This window comes from Erpetoichthys calabaricus, chromosome 1 (genome assembly GCF_900747795.2).
Source record: "Erpetoichthys calabaricus chromosome 1, fErpCal1.3, whole genome shotgun sequence".
NCBI lineage: Eukaryota > Metazoa > Chordata > Cladistia > Polypteriformes > Polypteridae > Erpetoichthys > Erpetoichthys calabaricus.
This window is the reverse complement of record NC_041394.2, coordinates 56,479,906-56,504,054: the sequence shown is the minus strand read 5'-3', so window position 1 is coordinate 56,504,054 and position 24,149 is coordinate 56,479,906. Positions and strand designations below refer to the sequence as shown.

Sequence of the window (24,149 nt, the reverse complement as noted above, 5' to 3'; positions counted from 1 at the left end):
GACCTTAGTGGGCGGGCAGGCACATAGTGATGGAGGAGGTCACTGATGTAGTTTGGTGCGAGGTCATTTAAAGCTTTGTAGGTTATTAGTAGGATTTTATATTCGATTCTGTAAGACACAGGGAGCCAGTGAAGGAGGAGCAGGATGGGTGTGATGTGCTGCTTGTTCATGTAAGGACTCTTGCTGCCGAGTTCTGAATAAGCTGGAGCTGTGATATAAGATTACAAGGGGCACCTGCCAGTAGGGAATTATAATAATCGATGTGGGATGTGATAAAAGCATGGACAAGTTTCTCAGCATTAGAAAAGGAGAGGAAGGAGTGAACATGGGATATGTTACGGAGGTGAAGGTAAGAAAGTTTCTTAATGTGGTTTATGTGGGAGGAATAAGAAAGGGAGGAATCAAAAATGACACCAAAATTCTTTGCAGTAGAGGCAGGTCTGATGAGATCACCGCCAAGATGGACTGGGAAGGAGCTCATTTTATTAAGTTGCATTTTAGTCCCAATTTGTAGGAGGTCAGTTTTGTTGCAATTTAATTTTAAAGAGTTCTGCTCCATTCAGGTATTAATTTTACTGAGGCAGGTTGTGAGCTGAGAAAGCTTTGAAGAAGTTCCACTTTTAACATTGAAATAAAGATGAGTATCGTCTTCATAAAAATGATAACCCAGTCCAAAGCTACGAATAATATGGCCAAAGGGAAGCATATAAATACAGAAGAGAAGATGGCCAAGGACAGAGCCCTGAGGAACTCCTTGTGTGACTGGTGCTGAGCTAGATCTGCTGTTGCCAAGACTAACAAACTCTTGCCTATCAGTCAGATAGGACTTGAACCACTGGAGGGCAGTGCCAGAGATACCCAGCATGTTCTCCATTTTGGACAGCAGGATGTCATGTCTGACTGTGTCAAATGCTGCACTGAGGTCTAACAGAATTAATATGCTGGTTTGTCCAGAGTCTGCTGCCATAAGCAAATCATTAGTTACCCATAGCAGAGCAGTTTCATAGCTATGCTGCGCCCTGAAACCAGACTGAAAGGGTTCCATCAGATTATTAGAGGTTAGGTAATTGGTGAGTTGGGAGGCTACAACACGCTCAAGAACTTTTGACAGGAAAGGTAAGTGGGAAATAGGCCGGAAATTGTTAAGATTGTCAGCATCAAGGCCAGACTTTTTTAACATTGGGATTACAGAAGCGATTTTAAAAGTGAGCGGCACAGAGCCAGTGTCAAGGGATGAGTTTATTATTGTTGTAACAGTCGGGATTATGGCATGAAGGCAGGATTTAAGTAGTGTGGTGGGGATGGGGTCCAGTACACAAGTAGTCGGCCTCATCTTACAAAGCAGGTTATTAACAAACATAGAAGTGACTGGTGAGAACTTAGAGAAGGAGCTGGATGGAGTGGGAAAACAGGAAGAGATATAAACAGATGATGTATTTATGTTAGTTGAATTACTTAGATCTTTAATTTTGTTACGGAAAAAGTGGAGGAATTCCTCACAGACTTCAGTAGAAGAGGTAGTTGGGCCAGATGCGGGTTTGGGTAGTTTATTAACTACAGAGAACAAAACCCTTGGGTTATCGTGGCTCTCTTTCCATTCAGGATGACACTACAGGGGCTTGATTATGTATGACTTTATATTGTGTACATAATATGAGGAAAATGAGAACTCCTAAGAGAACAAAGATAATCTACTGCAAGTATTAATGCAGTTCATAAGCTGACTGCTGTATGTGGACTTTATTCCTTTTCTCAGATTTCTTTTATTGAATATGTAGTGCTTTCTGAATTATCGCCCATTTGTTTTCTTTGGCTGCTGTTTATCCATGTCAGCCTTTTGGCACCCCCAACTAACCTGCCGGCTAGGAAGATAACAATGATTTCTTAGAAGTTCCTACCAGCTGCTGTCAACATTTACAGTGTGTATCAAGGCACAGGCCAGATGAGGAAGCTCAGAGGATAGCATAGACTTTTTGTGACTCCCTTTCACTTTTTCTCTATTTATTCTTTGCTCCGTGTTTCTTATTTATCCTTATCTAGCCTCCTTTTAACCTTCTTTTTCATATTTAGGAACCCTTTAAAGAGTTTTATCTTTTCTGATAAACTTTCTTCTCACCCATTTTTCTGTATCTGCTTAATTCAATTCATGATATCGGGGACCCAGTGCACAAGCTAGCAGGAATGGGCATAAGGGCAGGGGTGTTTACTGGATGTAGCCCAGTCCATAGTAGCACATTTAAATCACTTTGGCTTCTTTTAAATTATGTATTTATTTGTTTTACTGTTTCTTTACTAATTCATATTTATAAGTCTGGCTTGTTTCTCAAAAGTTCAGCAAATATATAAACATTACAGATTTAAATGCCTGTGGAAGTATGAGACTGTATCCATGAATGCATCAGTTTATAGGCTTCTTATATACATTGTTCCTATATTCTATATTCTGGGCCTTTTCAGTTATTTAAGTCAGCTCCCTGTTTTATGACTTTCTATTTGAATTTTTTTCTTGTTTGTCTATAACAAGACATGAGTTTGATAGTGTATGTCCTGCAAGAGACTGGCGCCCTGCCTAGTATGGCATTTTGTGCTGCAGGATTTGTTCAGATTCCTTTTGGGGTGGATGGATGGATATTGGAAAACAATCAAAGCAAGGAGACAGAAATCAGTGAGTGAGCTTATATCCTTGGTCTCCTATAAAAGAGAAAAATGACAATGATGGATAGTGTATGATAAAATACAACAAATGAGCAGCATTACATGTTCCAACCTGATGTGTTTTCATAATAATATAAAATCTTAAACTCAAGTAATCCACTTCAGGGTCATGGAAGGTAGCAACTTATCTTGGTAGAATCCGGTACAAAACAGGAAGCAGCCCTGGACAGAGTGCAAAGCCAAGCTGACATCACTTGGAATGACTTTTTTCCAATTGTATCATTACATTTGAATTTGCAGTACTGTAATTTTCTATTTCACATTTTTTATAAACATTTTTTGCAAGAGTTTAAAATTAACCAGCACTGGATTTGTTTTACAACTTGGAAGCAGAGGTGGTAAGTTTAATTATTAATTAGAACTTAAAGAATATTATGCATATTATGACTCTAGAGATATGTAGGGGTGAAGTGTAAAAAATAAATCAGGTTTGAACAGGGGCACTAAGAGGCAGCGCCCAAGAGTTCACACTGGCATGGGATATACCATCTCATACAAGAGGTCCTTGAGCACAAGGGGCAAAAAACAAAAATTAAAGCATTGTAAAATGGATTTAACATATTTACTGAATTGCACTTTTCACATTTTATCATTTTCCAATTATTATTATTAAGTATACACAAGTATACACTGTATACATTGAATGTGATTTTTTCATTGAAGTAATTATGTCACTTCTTAAGGAAAGAGGGTGCACTAGGATTAGTTAGATGTGGAATTAAAAATATTTATAGAATGAGCAATTTATCCATTTGTTTTTCTTAATATAATTGTGACTAAATTAATTCATTATAGAACTATATATACTACTGTATATGTGCTCATCAAATGATTCACTGATTGACTTTTCAAAAGTAAATCATCCACAATTTGAACCAAATAAATAAAACTAGGGTGGCATGGTGGTGTAGTGGTAGTGCTGCTGCCTCACAGTTAGGAGACCTGGGTTCACTTCCTGGGTCCTTCCTGTGTGGAGTTTGCATGTTCTCCCCGTGTCTGCGTGGGTTTCCTCTGGGTGCTCCGGTTTCCTCCTTCAGTCCAAAGACATGCAGGTTAGGTGCATTGGCGATCCTAAATTGTCCCTAGTGTGTGCTTGGTGTGTGTGTGTGTGCCCTGTGGTGGGCTGGCACACTGCCCGGGGTTTGTTTCCTGCCTTGCACCTTGTGCGGGCTGGGATTGGCTCCAGCAGATCCCCGTGACCCTGTGTTAGGATATAGTGGGTTGGACAATGACTGACTGACTGACTAAATAAAACTATAATATCTAAAGTCCAAGACAACAATATAAATCAGGTTTAGATAGGAAACACACACTATTGAACACTTCTGAATGTACTGAGCCTAAACTCAAACTAAGAAACAAGTTCAATTACAGGTGCATTTTGATGGCAGACTTTTGAGAAAAGTTTTATTGTTCAACTCTAGGTGAGCGAAGGTCATCTTTCAGTAAATCAGATGAAAGACAATCTCAAATTATTTTGTTAATTTAATCAAATTTGGAAGTAGATCTAGTCTTAGGGATTTGGTCTGATCATAAATGGTTAGAACCTTTTTTTAAGGAGATTAAGGGGCTTTGCCCCATGCTTGCTTCACTCGCCAACTCCTGTGCCTGCGCTAGCCTCTTTGCGGATGCAGAGGTACAATTTAAACAGATTTTTATTTTCATGGGAATTGTTACATATGCATAATAGAACTATTTTACCTGTGACTAGACAAGACAACAAAACAGCGAGTAATTAACCATATTAAAAAATAGTAAAATGTAATAATTTGAAAGTAAATTATGTTTTATGTTGTGTTACAGTTATTTGTTGCATTATACGATTGTATTCTTTTTGGCTTTAAAATTAACTTACACTTTTACTGTAAAACTTGAGTAAAAACAAATTTTTTAATTAAATTTTTGTCAATATCACACTGAATTTTGATTCTGTGTTTGGACTTTCATTGTGACAATGCAACGTATAACTGCCCATGATTGCCTTTCGTTTCTTTCTCTCTATTAAATAAAATGACTTTTTTGAATGTTTGGCTCTGAGATTTGTTAGTTGTCATTGCAAAAGCTATTCTAACAGGAAACTGTTAACATTTTAATATGAATGGCATATCTACATCTCCTTGTTGTGTAATGTTATCCCCTGAAAATGTACTACATTACCTTTCTTGGATACATCCTTCTTTCTACAGTAATTTGTGCGGTGGAAGATCGGACGGTGTTAACGGTTGTAGATATTCTTCGGGATATTGTAAGTTGATGTTTTCATCACCATCAACTGTTTCGCCATAGTCTGTTGATAATCATTTAACCAATTTGCCATGTAACCAATCAATATTTTTGGTATTAATTCATTTGACTTCATCATTTCTCGGTGCTAGGATTGCCCGTGTGCTCATTTTTTCTGTTGATAACTTTTTGTGATGAAATTCTTCAATAAGATTTGGACATAATACGTCTTTTTTAATTGGGAACTTAAAGTGAGGAAAATGTTAAAATTTATAAGAGCTGAGAGAACAGAAACTGTGTCTGTAAAAAGCATTCACACGAATTAGAGGTGAGATTACCGTGTGCGTGGTTGAAAATGGTTGAGAGGAGGGCGTGACTTGAAAAAAATCTCAAGGCCAAGGTCTCATCTCACGGGACTTGAAAAAATCTTCTAAAAAGTCTGATCTCGTCACAGGATTTTTTTTTATATAATAGAAAGATAAGAATCACAGTTGTCAAAACAAAGGAAGACAGATGGTTTAGACCACTGGAGAATGGTAGTTTTCAAATTGGACACAATGAATGAAACATAGAAACTGAGTTCAGGCCTAAGCATTTAGTGCCAGTGATGCACTGCTTAGACGAAAGTGAAAAATGGACCAGCTGAGGAGTTCCAGAAGATGTATAACCAGAACATGCCAGTTGGTCACTGATAATAGAAAAGCAGCAATCAAAAGTGTCACCATATTAGCACAGTGTAATACTTTAGTCTTATGATATATATCTAAATTTACCTGTAGTAGGTCTTGTCTGGAAAAGCTACTGGGTCCAGAAAGGCTCGCTCTAAAAGCATCAACTGGTCATTGATCATGCGAATCTTCAGGGGAGTAATTCTGGAATCATTTACATATAAATAAATTATGAAAGCAAAGAAAAGCAGCCAATGAATTCAATAGTAGTGGAAGGCTACTAGCAACTTGATGATAATAAAAAATGCTTGCATAAGTGCATATTTCACACATGTTCTTAATCATACTGTATTTCAATATTATATACTAACAAAACATGGAAAAATTTACAAGGAAGAAATCTTATGGAACAGTGACAAATACACATTTTTTTTCCCATTTGTCACACATGCAAGTCTTAACAGTGCTCCTCTGGCTTGGATAAGGTAACCATAATGCAAATGGAGAAGGGTGTTACATAGTCGGTAACTGCCATTGCATCTTGTCCCATAGAGTGGAGGAAGACAATTTGGGCAAACCATGATGTTCTTTCTGCACTAATGCTGGAAGCCCTGCTTCTTTCCGACTTTTCTTATCTAAGAAGAAAGACAACCAGAAGTCGTCATACATTTTGGAAACTGCTCTCTAAGAAGAAACATCTCTCATGGAGAGAACATCTAAACAACATTGGATCATTGGTCATTCCAATTATTTTCTTTATTTTCTCTTTGAAGACTTGCAACTCATTAAACAAGGTAGCCAGGTCAGTACACAAACTCTTTGAAAGTGTCTTTCAACTTTTATTACAGTGGCATAGTCAGCAGAACTGTTTTCCTCCATTCTATAGAACAAGAGACAAAAGTAGTTTACAACTGTGTAACACCATTTTGCTTCTGCATTATTTTCACCTGATTCAAGTCAGAAAAGCACTCCCATGGCTTTCAAAAACAGACGTGCTCAGTACTTAACACATTATCTTACATTCGAAAAGTTGAAGGATACTAAAAGTGAAAGCTTAAACCGAGAGATGTGACTTTTGTGATTTTATTAGAATAACAAGTTTTTAGGTCATATTATACAAAGTCTTTAAGGTATTAGTAGCTTAAGATGGAAAATAATTAAAACCATTAGAAAGCCAGTTGGATATCTGGACCTTATGCTGCACAGCTTTCAATGCAGCAACTGTTTAAAACAAAGTCCCAACTTCATTTTGTTAGAGTTTGTTCAAAAGGAACTGATGAGCTGTGCTGGACTAAATGGCATGTTCTCAGCAATCTTGTTTTATGTTCATAATTAAGTAAGTAATAACTTCTGTTCATCCACTCCATCTAAACACACATAAAGCCAATGTTTCCCAGTTATGGGCCAGTAACCCATTGTATCTTTTGGTCTTACCTCAATTAAAAACTAAACATTTTACAGTTTCCTAAGGACTCAATTCTTCTCATCCTTCATTTGTAATATTTAGGATTCTACTTTAACATTATTTTTGTCAAAATTAAACTTTTATCTATGCCGTTCCTTTATAGCTTTTACTGTATATCCTGTTTTCCTCTATGTATGTGACAGTCCCCATTATACAGTGGATTCAGAAACTAGACTCCTTCACTCTCTGAACACTTTATTGTGTTGTACATTTAATTTCAAATGCATAAATTTGCCATAAATTTGCCATTTTTGTCCATCACTCTACACTCAAAGGAGAAAGGAAAAACGAGTTTTCAGGAAGGTTTGCAAATTTATTGAAAATCAAAAACTGAAATCTCTCATTCATTGTAAGTATTCAGACCCTTAATTCAGTACTTTGTAGAATCCTCTTTGTCTGCAATCACAGCTTTGAGTCTTCTTAGGTAAGTCTCTACCAGCTTTGCAGAACTAGACTTGTGTAGTTTATCCTATTCCTCCTGGCAGATCCTCTCATGCTTCAGTAGACTGGATAGGAAGCATCAATAAACTGCCGTCTTCAGGTATCTCCACAGATATTCTATCAGGTTTAAGTCTGGACTTTGGCTCGACCACTTAAGAACAGTCAGATACTTGTCCTGAAGCAAACCAGTGTTGTTTTAGCTGTATGCTTTGGGTCATTGTCGTGCTGAAAGGTGAACTGTTACCCCAGCCTAAGGCCATGTGGACTCTGGAGTAGGTTATATTTGGCTGCATTCATTGTTCCATCAGTTCTGACCAGTCTCCCTGACCCTGCTGCTGAGAAACACATCCACAGCATGATGTGGCCACCACAATGCTTCACCATGGGATGATATTAGGCAGGTGATGAACAGTGCCTGGTCTTCAGCAAACATAGTGCTCTGAGCTCTGCACAAAGAGTTTATTTTTTGTCTCTTCTGACCAGAGAATCTTTTCCTCATGCTCTCTAGCAAAACCCAAGTGAGAATTATACATTCTTTCACAAATGCCTGATTGATGGGGTGCTACTGAGATAGTCGTCCGTCTGACAGATTCTCCAGTATCAGCAGAGGAATTCTGAAGCTCTGTAAGACTGATTCTTGGGTTCTTGAGCAAGGCCCTTCTTGTCCATTTACTCAATCTTGCCTGATAGCCAAGTCTAGGAAGAGTCCTGGTGGTTTCACAATTATTGAAGCCATGGTGCTCCTGAGAACACTCAAAGCTTTAGAAATGACATTATGCACTTACACGAACCTATGACTCAGCACAATTTGATAGTGGAGGTCTACAGTGAATTTGTCCTGGCATGAATTATGAATTGTGGGACCTTATATACACAGGTTTGAGCCTTTCTAAATGATGTCCAGTCAATTTAGTTTTAGTTAGACCCCATCTCAAGGATAATTAAAGCAAACAGGATGCAACCTGAGCGAAGATTTATGGTCAAAAATGGCAAATTTATTCATTTAAAATTAAAGTGTACAGAAAAGGAAGAAGCCTGAACACTTTCTGGATTTGCTGTAGATACTTAAACATACAAATCAAGTCAGTGCAGGCGTACATACATACCTTTTAAAATTGATCTTATCATGCAAACAGATGATGGGCTAACTGAAGTTTAAGAAATTAGCAGTTTATGAGAAGAAAACATTAACCGCCATTCCAATCCATTGAAACATTAAATTGTCACATCCAAGGGTAGAAAATCTAAGAAGCATTCACAATAGCTGAGCTGCCCATAGACAAAAGTGGCACCAAGGATCAGATTCAAGAGTTTACTTACTTTTCTATATTTTTTTCAACATTTTGGATTTCCTGTTCCAGTTTAGAAGAAGCTGTTTTGAACTGTTCAACTGCTTCCTTTATTGAATCTGAAGGGATAAGGATTGTGGTATAAAAATGGCAGCATGTAGTGAATGAGTAAATAAGCAATGAAATAACAAGTTTTTAAAGTTTGACTTTTCGTTGTTAAGTTTGTTTGTTTTTCTTTAGGAACAAAGATACACAGAAACAAAGGAGTCATTCCCTGCAGAATTTGCAGGTTGTAACAGTTTTTCCACTGCTGAGTCCTCCGCCTTTTGAGCCAGTTGATGTAGGGCCTTTACTGATCAGGCTTAATCTTCTGTAGGATCAGGTTGGGGCAAAAGAAAAATGATCAGAGTATCTTCTAGAAGCCTTTACCTGCTTCTATTATGTCACATTTATAATTAAAGCAGACAATGTGTGAGTATATTTTAAGGGTGAGCTTGGGAAAGATGGTTTATAAATTATTATTATTATTACTATTATTATTAAAAGCTGGTAAGGGTGCATACAGTCAAGCAAAGAAAATCATTTAGAAAACACATTTCTATTGTTTTTTTTCCCAGTAGCCTACAATTGTACTTCTGTTGATATGTCAACTTTTTTTTTTCTTTTTAATTTGGGGCTGTTTGCCATGCCCAGGGATTACATGCCATTTTGATTGTTAAATTAGATTCTTTCTTGGTTGTGAGATCTCTTTCATCCTCTAGGACACACTGTGTTCCTTTTCTAATGATCACTACTTGATGTGTCCATTTTTAATTATTGTATTTGAGCATAAATGTCCACATTCCTGACAAGTCCTATGTAAGGTACTTGAAGAAATTATCTGAAACACCATATGTTGAAAATAATCAAGTTTTTGACTGGCTCAGATACTGAACAAATTTTACACTCATAAAGAAGGGAAAAGAATAAGTAAAACATCAAGTTTCTGACAATCTTGGTGTAGAAGATGTCCATATGTGTGAATTTCAGGTAATATCTGACTACCTTTAAATGCCTTCTACATCTCAGGTTGCCTGGCTTCAGCTAAAATTGTCTGACTGCTAGTATAAGGTAAATGACTCCATCACCTCTACAAATTGTATTTGAATGGAAAGTCTATAGGAGAATTTCCAGTAGAATATGGATTGTATTCACATCTGCAATAAAAAGACTTCTCTTCCTACCCAACGTAATGCCATTAGCAACAAGTTTGTTTCCAAACACCTCCAACGCCGTTGAGAAGTACTTCTCCAAGGACTCGGTATAATCACTGGCCTTGAAGGGCAAAATTAAACTGTCTGCTAGTCGAAGAAGAATATTTCCTGCTGTCCGAGCCACTGCCTGGTGACTTGTAAAACCTGAATGATGAAGAGAAGCAGAACATGAAGTTACTAATGAAATCCTTTATTCTTTGCACTGTCATGTATTCTATGTTTCAATTCTGATTAGAGTAAACCACTGAAAATAGGAAAATCTTAAACACAATGAGAAAAATTACTACATTTGAGAAATTTATGATAATCATGTCAATATACAGTATGTCTTATATTCACAATACAGTTCAAGCACTCCAGATTCTTGGAACATTTCAGGCAGTTGTGACAGAGGGCCTGGTAGAGACAACAACTACAAGGGATTTCCAAGAGGACAGAGTACGACTTGGGCTGTAAGATGTCCCAATGGATAATGCTCTGTCAGAGGTATAAATTCCAGTGTCAAGTGACTACCACTAGTAGACACTATGTTCCATCTATCCCCTTACTGTATCTTCCTGACTCGCTCCCTCTAATTGCACCTCTACTCATGCAAAACCCCAGTTCGATCAGATATATATGAAACTGAAAGGGGACCACCACTCACTGTTCCTCAAAATGCCATATACCTTGGGTGGAACCTCGGGTCACAAACGTCTCGGACCACGTACGAATCGGGTTACGACCAAAAAGTTCGCCAAAGTTTTGCATCTGTTCATGACCACACACTCGGTATACGAACAAGCCAGTTTCCCTTCTGGTTCGTACGTGCCGATGATTTCCGTAAGTCTTCAGTCTCTCCCTGTGCATTCCCTATGCAGCGAGCGAGAAAGAGAGAGCGAGCGAGAGAGAGAGAGAGAGAGAGCAAGAGAGAGAGAGAGAGAGAGAGCAAGAGAGAGAGCCCAAGCAGGGGTGTTTTGGCCGACACTCAGTGGGGGAGAAGGAAGTGGTCGCTCCAGCTGAGCGATCAAGGAGCTGGAGTGACCAGAAGTAGTAAGTAAACATTTAGTTTACTATTACACTGTGCATTCTATGGTATAATTAACTATTTTTGTGCTTAAAAATCTTTAAAAAAATATATATTTACATACAGCTCATATGGTCCGGAATGGATTAATTGTATTTACATACAATCCTATTGGGGAAATTACTTTGGGTCACGACCAAATCGGGTTGTGACCAGAGTTTTGGAACGAATTACAGTCATGACCCGAGGTTCCACTGTACTTATGATAACCCTGACACAGATGTGGCTGAGTGGCTTAGAGACTTTGGGGGATGTTAGGAAGCGGAGTAGGACCCCCTCAAATTGGCAGGTACCTCGCTACTTTTCAATAAAACAGACAAGTGTAAAGGGAGTGATCTGTCTCTTTAAAGGAAAATTGAATTTTAGAGCTATAGAGATGGCAAAGGTCATTAAGGCGAATTCTAGGAGCAAAACCTCAGGAGTTCCCTACACCATTTCTGACCCAGTAAGTCACATTTGAGTTTCCTTTAGAAATGGTTCCTGGGCAGAGTTTACAAACTCTTTGTAGCTGTATGGCCAATGAGCTTGGAGTTTGTAGGATTAGTGTTGAGAAAGACTCAAGTAGCAGTGGAGAGGCCAGAGGAATGAGGACAAAACTGAGAAGGTGAACAGGAAGAGTTATATAGTATAATAGTACAATCCTGGTGGGCAAGCGCTTTAGGTGACCAGTAGGCTAGACAGGGTCTAAACCCCTGAAGGGATAGGCCTAAGGAAAAAATAAGTAGTTTTTCTTTTAATTTATTATTAATATACTGCATTTATACTCTGTACCCTTCTGTTAGCCGTTATTCTTTTTCATTATTCAGTTTCTTTTTCTATAATTTGGCCTATTTTGGGTTTGAGGGTTGAGGTTGAGTTATTTCAGCTCAAGAGTAAATTCTACTGGTCACACTAATATAAAAAAAAAAAAATCTCAAAAACAAAAAAGCAGCCCAAAAGTGAGAAAAAGTATTAAATAAGGTTAAGTATTAAAAAGCCCAGACACTGGTGAATCACAATCATTCATGCACCCTGCAATAGCTGAGATGGGGGCCCCTCACTGAAAAAAAGCATTTACAATATAATCCCAGTTTAACATTCTCATATTTCGCATTTTCACACATTTAACATTTATTTTTGGATGCTGTGTTCACCACATTCTACAGAGGCATCATCGAGAGCTTTCTGACCACCCGCATCACTGTCTGGTTGGGAACTGCAGTGTCTCCGACTATAAGGTCCTATAATGCATAGTGAATGCCGGCAGAAAAGATTGGTGCATCCTCTCTGCCCTCCACTAAAGACATCTTTGTAAAGCATTGCACCTGCAAAGACTATAGCTTTTTGAAGGACCACTCCCATCCGTCCAAAGGAGTCTTTGTCTCACTTTCATCTTAAGATTCTGTAGCATCCAAACCAGTTTTTCCAGTTTCTGCAACAGCTTCTACCCCTCAGCTGTCCGGACTCCAAACTCTGTGCTGCACTCCTGCCCTAAGATCTGCTCCTAGTAGTTTACTTATATACAGTACATTTGTTACACTTTTTACTTTATTAATTATTATTACCTGTTGTCATTATTTAATTAATTAATTAATTTATTTATTTATTACTTTCTATTTCAAATCAATACTATCTATCCTGGGGTGGCCAACTCTAGTCCTGGACAGCCACAGTGGCTACAGGTTTTCACTCTAACCATTTTCTTAATTAGTGACTAGTTTTTGCTAATAATTAACTTCATTTAATTTATTTGCTATTTAAGACTCAGACAGTTTAAATCAGGGCAGAGAAACATTGGTCCTGGAGGGCAGCAGTGGCTTCAGGTTTTTATTCCAACCCAGTTGCCTCATGAGAAATCATTTGTTGTGGATGAAGCATTTACTGCTTCATTTTAGTTGTCTCTCTTGTTAAGATTTTGAACCCTCTTAAAAAGTTGTTTTCATTTAACTACTTCTTATTAGCAATAAGATGCAAATGACAAAGGAACCAGCAGCAGTTCATCTAGCTTGTCTCCATTTCCACCCGTGTGTATTCATCATTCACTATTTGGTTTAATTAAGTAGTCAGAAGAAAACTGAAGAGAAAGTGAAGAACTGAAAATTACATATCCGTTTTAGGCTTCAGATCATTTGGGTGATACTGTACATGTATCATTAGAGAGGGAAACAAATCTATGATTTAAGAATGAACTGATACGGTAGAGTTAAAACACTAACAAGCTAAGACATTAAATAAGATCTGTTATTGGGGAGAATTGGCTTCTAATTAAGCAACTGGGTTGGAACAAAAATATCAGAGATGGCCATCCCTGATCTATTCCCTTACCCATTATTTGTTTATCTATTTAGAGTATAGTATAGTTCTTCACTTGTCTTGCACTTGTCCTGTGTTTATGTATATGTTACACTGCTGTTATTTCATGCCACTATATGCTACGATGCAGTGTATGGATGCCATGACAAGAAAGCCACTTGACTTGACTTAATATAAAAAGCTCTTATCTCAAGATGAGCGAGTCCTGATTTTCTCTGTCCTGACTTTTGTGTCGTACTGTATAAGGGTTTTTTTTTTACTTCTTAGATAAATTTTGCGCCTGATTCAAATCTGATGAGTCTATCCTGAATGTGCCGTACATGCACAAAAAGAATGAAGTAGTTTTGTCAGACAGATGTAAACTAAAAGATGCTGGTTCCTGCTCCACTTCAAATCGTTTCAGTACTAGACACATGCAAATTTGTCAGCTCATAATGGTAAAGAAGAGAATCAAGAAATGAAAGATTGCATTTAACTCTGCTGTTATTCTGTACATAGAAACAAGTGTCCCAAAGAACAGGAGAGTGGATTGGGGAGGACGATGTGGGACATTTGGATGCAAAACTTATAACAGCAATTCAGATTCCATGCTAATCACACTTCTCAAAAAAACGATTGACAATTTCTTTTTTTTCTTCCATTGGTCCCTAGAAAAACATTCCATGCTTGTTCCCCTTTTTCTCTCTGCTGAAGTCTGCAACTATTCAAATACACAAATTAAACCCGTATTGTGCCCAGCCAATTTATTGCAGTTTGGAGGAAACCTGCCATGGCATTACCATATAATGATGAAATATTCTGAGACCCCAATGCTAGTGCAGCATTTCCTTATTTCTATTCAAGTACATTATTCCTACCTCGATCTGGGGCTGTCAGGTTGCTCGGCCCATCGTTATAGATATGCTCATGATTGTCTGCAATGGAGAGAAGTGGGCAAGGAGGACAAGCAGAAGACACCTTTTCTGTGACACTTTCTGTGTTGCTCGATTTGCATCACGTACAGTAATCTGCTAGTGGCCTGTTGTAACAGTTGCTTCATTTGAGTATGGCTTAATTATTTTTCTTTTCTTATTCTGATAGATCTCTTCATTGCCTACTAGGTAACTTATGCAGATTGTCTCATGCCCATTTGTTGCCTGAAACGTCATGTGACTTGACACACCAGTATCTCAACAGGAACTTTCCCACCGAAAGAACTTTTTTCTGGAACCCGGGACTTTTCAGAGACTCAGGATATTGTCAGTTCCTGGTACTTTTGTAGCCCTAACTCCAGGATATGTACTTTTTGTTCAACCAGGATGTATCATAGTAGGAACTGGGACAGTGAATTGTTCTAAGAACTGGCATCAACTGACAAACCTGTTAGTAGTTGCTGGCGCTGAATTTGTGGCTTTAATGAAATATATACATTACATTATTGGTACTACCTGTCTAGAATGGACTGAAGTCTCAGTAGTCAACAGAGACCTCAGCATTAACGTTTGCAGTGCATCATTTATTGGATCATATTTTGTAATGCTTGTAGTAATAAAAAAACAGTCTACAAATGTTTGTGATGTGCTATTTACTTATTTGGCTGACACCTTTATTCAAGGCAACTTACAACATTTATAATACAACTGGTTACATTTCTTTAGTTTTTTGAACTGGAGCACAGGCAGGTCAAGTGACTTACTCACGGTCTCACAGTGTCAGTAGTGGGATTTGAACCCACAATCTCAGGGTATTGAAGTCTAAAGCCTTAACCACTACACTACATTGACATCTTTTGAAATGACAGAGAGGTAGCAATCACACTGACACAAAGACAGATACACAGACAATTATCTTTTTATTAAGGTGGAGTTTTTAGTTTGGTTCAGTTCTTACTACCCTGAATCCTGATTACAAAAACTGGTGAGTTTTGTGGTCTTGTGGAAGAAAGAGCTTCTCTGCAATGTAGAAACTTAGGTCAACTGCTGTAGCCTCATTATTGTCACATTTTTATAAATTCTCATTTACCTTTTTAATTGAATTACCATAACATTAATATGAATGTTCTTACTGTTCACATTTTATTTCACCAACGTGTGATAGAACTGATGTGTCTCTGCTTGTCTCTAGTAACAAAATGTGCCATGGCTACTTTTATCAAATTAGGGTTATTAACTTAAGCTAAATTATTTTTCCAGTTGAACCTCTGCATTATACCACAGCTGGTCAAATGGTTCAGCAACTTGTGGGAGTTCTGTATTCAGGCTGAAAAGTTTTACGTTGTAAAAGAAGCATTTCTTTAGATTTTTGTTTTTTCTATTTAATATGTAGGAAAGCAAACGGAAATGTAAAGTGTTTAGTGAAAAACGTAATTAAATAAAACTTCAGAATTTAAAAAGAGGCGGAGTGGTGGCTCTGAGGCTAAGGATCTGCGCTGGTATCCCGAAGGTTGCCGGTTCGAATCCCCGTCAGTGCCAAAAGAGATCCTACTCTGCTGGGCCCTTGAGCAAGGCCCTTAACCTGTAATTGCTCCAGGGGGCGCTGTACAATGGCTGACCCAGCGCTCTGACCCCAAGGGGTATGCGGAAAAAAAAAAAACTAACAAACACTGTTGTAAGTCGCTCTGGATAAGAGCGTCTGCTAAATGATGTAAATGTAAAAATAAAAGAGCAAAGGGAAACTCAGGTCTTCGATGATAAAGAGGACAAAAGAAAATTCTGTGTATTTAATAATAAATAATTCATTACATTTATATAGCGCTTTTCTCAGTACTCAAAGCGCTATCCACACAGGGAGGAACCGGGAAGCAAACCCACAATCTTCCACAGTCTCCTTACTGCAAAGCAGCAGCAGCACTACCACTGCACCACCTGTGAGGACACCCTTTAAGTGTCTCCCTTTAAGTGTCTCATTTTGGTAGAAGCACTTTTGGCACAAACATGAACTTTTGAGAGTTCTCTTTCGGCTTTGCGCATCTCTACATTGCACTTTGCCTAACAATACCATAAATGACTTTCTCACAGTGAACCAGGGCCATAACTGAACATGAGTTTTCAATGTCCTCCCAACATGTTCTTAACTGGATCGAGGTGTGTGCCATTATAGGGTCAGCCAGGAACATTTTGCTTTTAAACTACTCCAGTGAGCACTTGGCTTCATGTATAATAATAATAATATTAATACATTTTATTTATATAGCACCTTTACAGAGATTAAGACAGAACGGCAGGGTATACAGTATATAGCATTGTCCTAAACCAGATAAATAAATAGAGAAGAGTAAGACAGTATATTCAGAGAAAAGCCTAACAGACAACATAATTGATGGCATAGCACACACACACACAGGTTACATGAGCATCTTGACATAAAGGTAAACTGAGAGAAGGGTAATAAAGTCAAGTAGAGCTAAAAGCCTTCCTGAACAGATGAGTTTTGAGTTGTTTTTTAAAAGAATTCATGGAGTCAGCTGATCTGATTAATTTCGGTAGGTCATTCCAGAGTCTGGGCGCTATACAGCTGAAGGCCCTGTCACCCATGGAGTGTAGATTAGTGAGGGGCACAACAAGATTGCCAGAATTAGAGGACCTTAGTGGGCGGGCAGGCACATAGTGATGGAGAAGGTCACTGATGTAGTTTGGTGCAAGGTCATTTAAGGCTTTGTAAGTTATTAGTAGGATTTTATATTCAATTCTGTAGGACACAGGGAGCCAGTGAAGGCGGAGCAGGATGGGTGTGATGTGCTCGCTGCTGCTGATTCGAGTAAGGACTCTTGCAGCTCAGTTTTGAATAAGCTGGAGCTGTGATATAAGATTAGAAGGGGCACCTGCCAGTAGGGAATTACAATAATCGATGCGGGATGTGCATCCTAGTGGAAGAGGACCACTGCAAAGTCCCTGATGTCTAATCAAGTGTAATAGATTTTCATACAATATTTATTCTGCATTCATTTAAATTTCTGTCGTTACTAGTTGTACCAGCTCTTGTAAAGAGAGCCGTCTCCATTGACTGCAGATTATGTTTACACCAGACAAACAGCTAACCAAAAAAATCAGTTTTGCTCTTGGGTTCTGACTCTTCCACATGCTGTGGAGATACTCTACTTGTAATTTGATGTGAGGTCTTTCTTACTTGGTTTTAATTTCACATTTTTGACAGTGATCAAGAGAAAAAGGTTTGTTAATGTTAAAGTGAAAACAGACATCTGCAAAGAGATCTAAATTAATAATAAATATAGAATACAAAAGAATTCATTGCATAAGAATGGCACGCCTAACTGTTCACAGTTGTTTTTAGAAGTTACATAATTAGTTCAGTGGAGATCGCCTGTCTGTAGTCAAGAGGTTTTAATTTAGTTGGTCTAAATGACCCTCTAACTGGATGCTCCAGCTTGTGGGGGTGTCAGAATTGTGACCCAAACTACACAATGAAGACAAAAGAACGCAACCAGGTAACTCCATGAAAAGTACAAATCAGTGAACAGAGACAAGAAAATATCCAAGTCGCTGAATATCCCTTGTAGTCCAGTTAAATAAATCATTAAGAAATGGAAAGGGTAACTCTGCTGTTAAATGTCTTCTAATTTGGTACATACAACATTAAATTACTTGACCAGCACAAGAAGCCTGACTCTATAAATGTGTCTCATGGCAGCCTTGGAGTCATAGTTGAAAGTGTCCTAATCTTTAGTGTCCCCAAACATTAGAGAATCCCTTTATAATTTTGCCTTACCGGTCCAGATTGAATGATGAAGTAGTGGGTCACACTTTACCATGTAACAGTTGTGGTGGACGGCCGGGGTCCATGCCCAGCTGGAACGCCCCTTCACTGTATACTCAGGGGGAGCAGCTCTGGATGGTGCAATACCTCCCCCTGGACGCTGGATGGCCGCCCCGTTGGGTTGGAGCGGTGCCTCGGTTTCCCGCAGGGCTCCATGGGAATTGGAGTTGGGTGCTCCCCTGTTGGGTCCTGCAGGCGCCACCAGGGGGTGCAGAAGCTGGGACTCCTGAGCCTGTCTGGGCAGCGTACTCGGCATACCGGGTGCCCAATAAAAGGAGCCAGCAACCACCACTCAGGGGCCAGAGTCAGGTGGAGGAGGACAAGGATGCCTTTGGAGTGGTGGTGCCAAGGAGAAGAAGTGTGTGGTGTACTTGGTGTTTTTGGGACTGTGTTGTGCCTGTGGGAATTGTGGGGAAGACGTGGCCCACAAGTGAAGAAAATATAACTTTTATTTATTTTATACGTGTGCCTCCAGTGTGAATCTGTGTCGGGTCAGGCACATTTTCTATCTTCAAAACTAAAACGCCTGAGACTGAATAAGTGTCTGCACTGCTTACATCATATCAATTTCTTACACAGCTGAAATAATGTTTCATTCTTCATACTGTGCCAAAAAAGCTGTTATACACCATACCGTTTGTTATGCTCCATCTGTTTCAACATTTTGATCTACACTGAAGACCAAACTAATCTTCCCTGTTTTTTTAACTGTAGTTCCTTTATTTATGAATTTCGACAGGCCCTGCTGCTCAATGTGACATTACTGTTGCTATAATAAAAAGGTCTGGTAGATTTGATAACTTGGATATCTTCAATGTTATCTTTTACTTTATCACTTTTCACATGCCTTTTTTGTAGATTAGCATCACAAATTTATATGATGTGTAAAGTTGTAAAGTTCCTTTATTGTTCTGATGCATATTATACTGATCACTTTGTATATTTAATGTTGCATTGTTTGGTATTAATAAGAAAATCAATGAAACATTAGACATAAGATAGATGTATGCTGTTTTACAAATTCATAGTAAATATGATAAATTCATTAAATTCATTAAATTCATAGTAAATACCTGGATCGATGTATTTAGATGCATAATCAAAAGTGTCATAGGCAGTGTGGTAGGCAGGATATATCCGGGCTTTAGTCTTCGTCTAAAAAAACAAAACAAAAAAAACAAACAAATAGTATAGTTTTCTATTCTTCTTAACTTGCAGAATTACAAGATCTGTTTTTCATCAAGGATTATAGGAGGTCAATGTTCATTTAAAACAAAATTAGATGGGGTGCCACTCTGCTGCAGGAGACAAGTAGACTCATTCATATTGGGCCAATCACACCTAATCTACACACTTTGGATTTGGGAAGAAACCTGGACTACACAGAGAGAAGCCATGATGACATGGAGTGAATGTCTTAACTCTAAACAATCTGTGGCGCTCAGGACAGTGAAGAACCACTTTCATTATAATAGAGAATTATGTTATAATGGACATAAAGATGAATTCTGTCAAAGTCATGTTAAAAATATAAAAAGTTTCAGCTGATTTCTTTAAGCAAAGATGACAAACATTCTTGGCTCCTTCATTTTAAAGATGTATTACCCTATCATATGTAAAAGCAAGATCCATTGAAGAGATGCCCAGGTAGTGCACAAAGGAAGCATAGTCACTGCCGGCTCCTGAAAAACTGGCCATGCTGCAAAAAGACAAAAGAATATTCAACAAAAAATCTCAACTCCATATCATATTAGTCCTACTGTCTTTCACACACTGGAAAGAAAGAGCACTAAAAATACATCTGATAAGATAAAAAAGAAAGTCTGGAGGCTGGCTTGATGTGAGTCCAAAAACTGTAAGGAGTGCAGCTAGCATTAACGTTTATGCATTAAGGACACAGCCACAACAGATGTTGTGTAAAATTAAAAAAAAGCTTCACACAGAAATGGAACTTATTATTAAAATGTTAATAACATCTCTCAACTTGCAGTGTGTCACATTGTCATTATGCCAGGTGCAGCAGGCCTGTTTCTGGCTGAGAGGCTGGCCAATTGGCCCTGCAGTGTTCTCTATACCTTTGGGGATGTGTGTGCGCAACCTGAATTTCTAAAGTTTAGAGATATGGCTTGAAGGTCATCGCCCATTTTAAAATGAGGACCACCTATTGTTGTCTTTCTTTTTTTAAGTGCTTATTTGCACTTCTAGTTCAAGGTTTAACCCATAAAGAGGTATGAAAAACCCAGTACTATTTGCTCCTTTAAAAGTCATATTAACTTAAAAAAAAGAACGTCAATATCAGAAATTAATTTCTGACAAGTCATCATACTGCAAGTTGATTTTCACCTAATGCTAAGGAGGAGCACGCTAAATTTGAAAACGCCACCATGGCAGCTTATAGTGGCTCCGTCCACTTTGTGAAGAAGAAGCCATAAGTCTGATGCTCCTGTTTCAAAGAATTACGTAATCCTGGTGCAGAAGGAACAGCAAACACCTCGTTGTACAGTAGTCAGTATAGTTCAGATTGTGTGGTGTGTGCAGTCTCTGTTTGTTCTGTATTATTGCGGATTGTCAAATCTGTTTGATTCTAAACTTGAGGTGTTGCTATTTCAATTTAGACACTTCATAGCCAATAGATTTCATTTGTAGTGGGTGATTGCAAAGCCTTCAATTTTCTTTTTTAACAAAGCTTAATTCTATACAGCTGTATTTTGTCAGATGATGGCAATGTCCTAGGGTGTCATCAAAATCTGACACAATCAAGACAGACCAGGCACCAGAATCCCATTGTGCCATTGATTTTTTTTATGACATAAAGGGTATATGAACTTGTATGTTTTAACAAAGGTGGAATAAATATTGTCTGTTAGGTAAAGATAATATTCATGTTAGAAAACTTTCAAACATGCAGAAAAACTCTGGTATGGTCCCACTAGAACAGGGGTCCTCAGTCACAGTCCTGGAGGGCCGCAGTGGCTGCAGCTTTTCCTTCCAGCCAGTTTCCTAATTAGAAGACGGTCCTTGCTGATAATGAAACTTGGTATTTAACTATTTGGCTTGTTAGTGCATTCACTCATCCAAGGGAAATTAGAATTGCACTGTAGAGTTTCCTTCTCTGTGGACATTATCCATGTGTTTTGTGGACCAGAACAGATTTAAACAGTCTTTCCAGTTCCTCTCTCATTTATTTATTCATTTATTTTTGACACAGATACTTCATGGTGCATAAGGACAGGTTTAAAAGGAAGCCTGTTAGCTGGAGAGCTGCTGATTTATTGGTTATCTGCATTTCATTATTAACTAATGTCTGGTCAATTAAACAGGCAACAATTAAAACTCAAATGCAGCTGCTAAAAACTAAAATAGGCAATTAAGGGTTCTGAATTGTAACAGGCCAGATAACTAGAATCCCAAGAACTGTATTGCTTTAGTAGTAAATAAATGGGGTCAAATTAAGAAACTGGTTGAAGTGGAGACACACAGCCATTGTGGACCTCCAGGGCTGTAATTGAGGACCTCTGATCTACAATGTAACTAAAATTTGTCTTTGACAAATGAAAGCGCTAACAAGGCCTAGAGTTCAATGCCAAGTTTCATTATCAGTAAGAGCTGAGTTCTAATTGGAGAAACTGGCTGGAATGAAAACCCGTAGCCACTGCGGCCCTCCAGGACTGTGACTGAGGACCCCTACACTAGAATTTTCATGGCAAAAATGCCACTGGCAGTTAGTATACATGGAACATCATAAGAGGTATTCATCTTTTAGAATAACATGTGTCACACACGTGCAAATAGGGCACAGCTAAAGGGCCTGAGTAATTGTAATACCACGACAGACAAGGGGGCGGCGGGGTGTGCTGACTGTCTCTCTCAGTTCCTTGCAATCCCACCTGGTTTCTGTCACCTCTGATGACATCACTTCCAGTTCCAGGCCCAATGATGACGTCACTTCCTGTACTGGCCTTTAAAGCCGCCATCTTGCCTCCATACAATCAGTTCATTTTTGGACTCGACTCTGTGAATATCTCTGCTCAATTTCTAAAAACCTATTTAGCAGCCGTGGAACAATATATGGGTGGCTGCCCTAAACCTTTACGATGTCTTTGGCTCATCCTTGTTACACATGAAATATACCTATGCAAAGAAGGAACTACAACTTGACAACTGATTCACTGCGGTTCCTGGCAAAAATTCATCCAAAGTAAAAAAAAAAACATCTAAGAAATCATAGAGACCACCAGCCACATCTTTCATAATAGAAAATATAGACAGTTTTCTCACTTGGGAATGACTCCATGTAATTTGCTCGACCGGTTGGCGTGTTTCATCCAGTTGTCATAAACAGACATTGTCTGGGATCCAGGGTTCTCCACCTAAAGACAATGTTATTACACTTTTAATAGGATTCATTCTCTGAAATTACAACCCCAAAAGACTTCACCCACCAGAGCTCATACCTGTTTGGCTGCAGTGAAAATGACACTCTGCAAAGCCGGAGAGCCAGTTGCTCTAAATGTATCATTTGCTTAAAAAAAGGCATTGAGACAAATGTTAGTTAGGTATCACCTGACACAGACAGAGGAAGCTGAGAAAAGTCAGTGACTGATTTGGTCTGATGATAGAAAGCCCACTGCGGTAATAGCAAAGGACACGCAACAAACAGCAGACCCCACTGATAACAAGCCATGAAGTCTGGGATGATACGAACTGTAGGAAATAGTCTGTAGTGGTAATTGTTGCATAGAAGATCTGAAGGTTGTGATACAACACGTACTTCACAATTATGCTCTCCAATCTGAAGGGGAGTAAACAATGTAAAGAATTGTGACATTAGGTGGCTTACTGAAGAGAAACCTCTTTAGGAAGCAAAGTCTCAAACTGCATAAGCTGTTTAAAAAGACTGAATGGGCCGCTTCAAAGATTAATATATTTGAAAGTTAGGTAGGAAGACCCATCCTTGGGGGACACTTGGAGTTGATGCACCAGCCTGATCTCAAACTCAGTTTACACCCTCTGTAACACTAACAGATAAGACTGCCAAGCTCAGGAGACACATTCTTAACTAATGGAGCAGCCATTGGCCTCTGGCTTACCCATCAGCTCTCACTGTTTAATAACTACCTATCACAAATTGGATCATAGAGTGTATGGGTTTCTCAAGTTAACAACAAAAATGTTAACACTGTCCAACAAAAAACCTTTTAGATAGCAAATGACAACAAAATATTAGTGGCACACCTGTAAAGCACCCAATTTTTGAATTTCCCCTTGGGATTAATAAAGTATCTATCTATCTATCTATCTATCTATCTATCTATCTATCTATCTATCTATCTATCTATCTATCTATCTATCTATCTATCTATCTATCTATCTATCTATCTATCTATCTATCTATCTATCTATCTATCTATCTATCTGTCTATCAGTTAGCATGGCCAGGCAAAGCAAGGTTCTGGGTGGATGCATCATAGGCCCTCGGGCAAAGCAGTGTGCTGGGACCCCTGTTTTGATAGCAAAACAGAAACATCGTGGGCCCCTATGCTCGTAGGGATAAGACGGCCGTGGTGGATGCCATATCAGAATGAAAGAGAAAGATCTTCTTTATACCTCAAAGTTAAATAAGCATCTTTTCAAAATGAACAGTTAACCCACAGACATTCAGTTCAAGTAACAAAGAATGTTTTCTCATTTAAAATGTATATTTGAAGTATTTAGACTTTGGGAGAATTCATGAAGAAACCTAGGTAATTACCAGGATAACATACAAACACACCTCACAGGGCACGCCAGCTGGGGATCAAACTGGCATTGAAGCACTGCAAGGTGGCACCTACACACTCAAGGTTCCAATGCTGTCTTCTTTACTTACCAAACACACTTATATCCACATTTATATAAGCTGTGGTCCTTTCTCTGAGCTTGCTATAGTATTCCTGTTGGGACAAGTGGACAAAATGGAGAAAATGAAAGTGCTGTTATACCTTA

General features: G+C 38.5%; 1 protein-coding gene across 1 annotated transcript in view; it reads right to left on the bottom strand.

Annotated features, from left to right (window-relative positions):
* Positions 1-24,149, bottom strand: part of naaladl1 (N-acetylated alpha-linked acidic dipeptidase like 1) — an 88,598-nt gene that overhangs the window by 3,660 nt on the left and 60,789 nt on the right. The window contains exons 11-18 of the mRNA XM_051931779.1: positions 24,034-24,097; positions 22,619-22,686; positions 22,443-22,534; positions 19,770-19,863; positions 19,238-19,319; positions 10,025-10,198; positions 8,833-8,920; positions 5,712-5,810 (exon numbers count right to left, since the gene is read on the bottom strand). Coding sequence (XP_051787739.1) covers positions 5,712-5,810; positions 8,833-8,920; positions 10,025-10,198; positions 19,238-19,319; positions 19,770-19,863; positions 22,443-22,534; positions 22,619-22,686; positions 24,034-24,097 — 761 coding nt within the window. The remainder of the gene's footprint in view (positions 1-5,711; positions 5,811-8,832; positions 8,921-10,024; positions 10,199-19,237; positions 19,320-19,769; positions 19,864-22,442; positions 22,535-22,618; positions 22,687-24,033; positions 24,098-24,149) is intronic.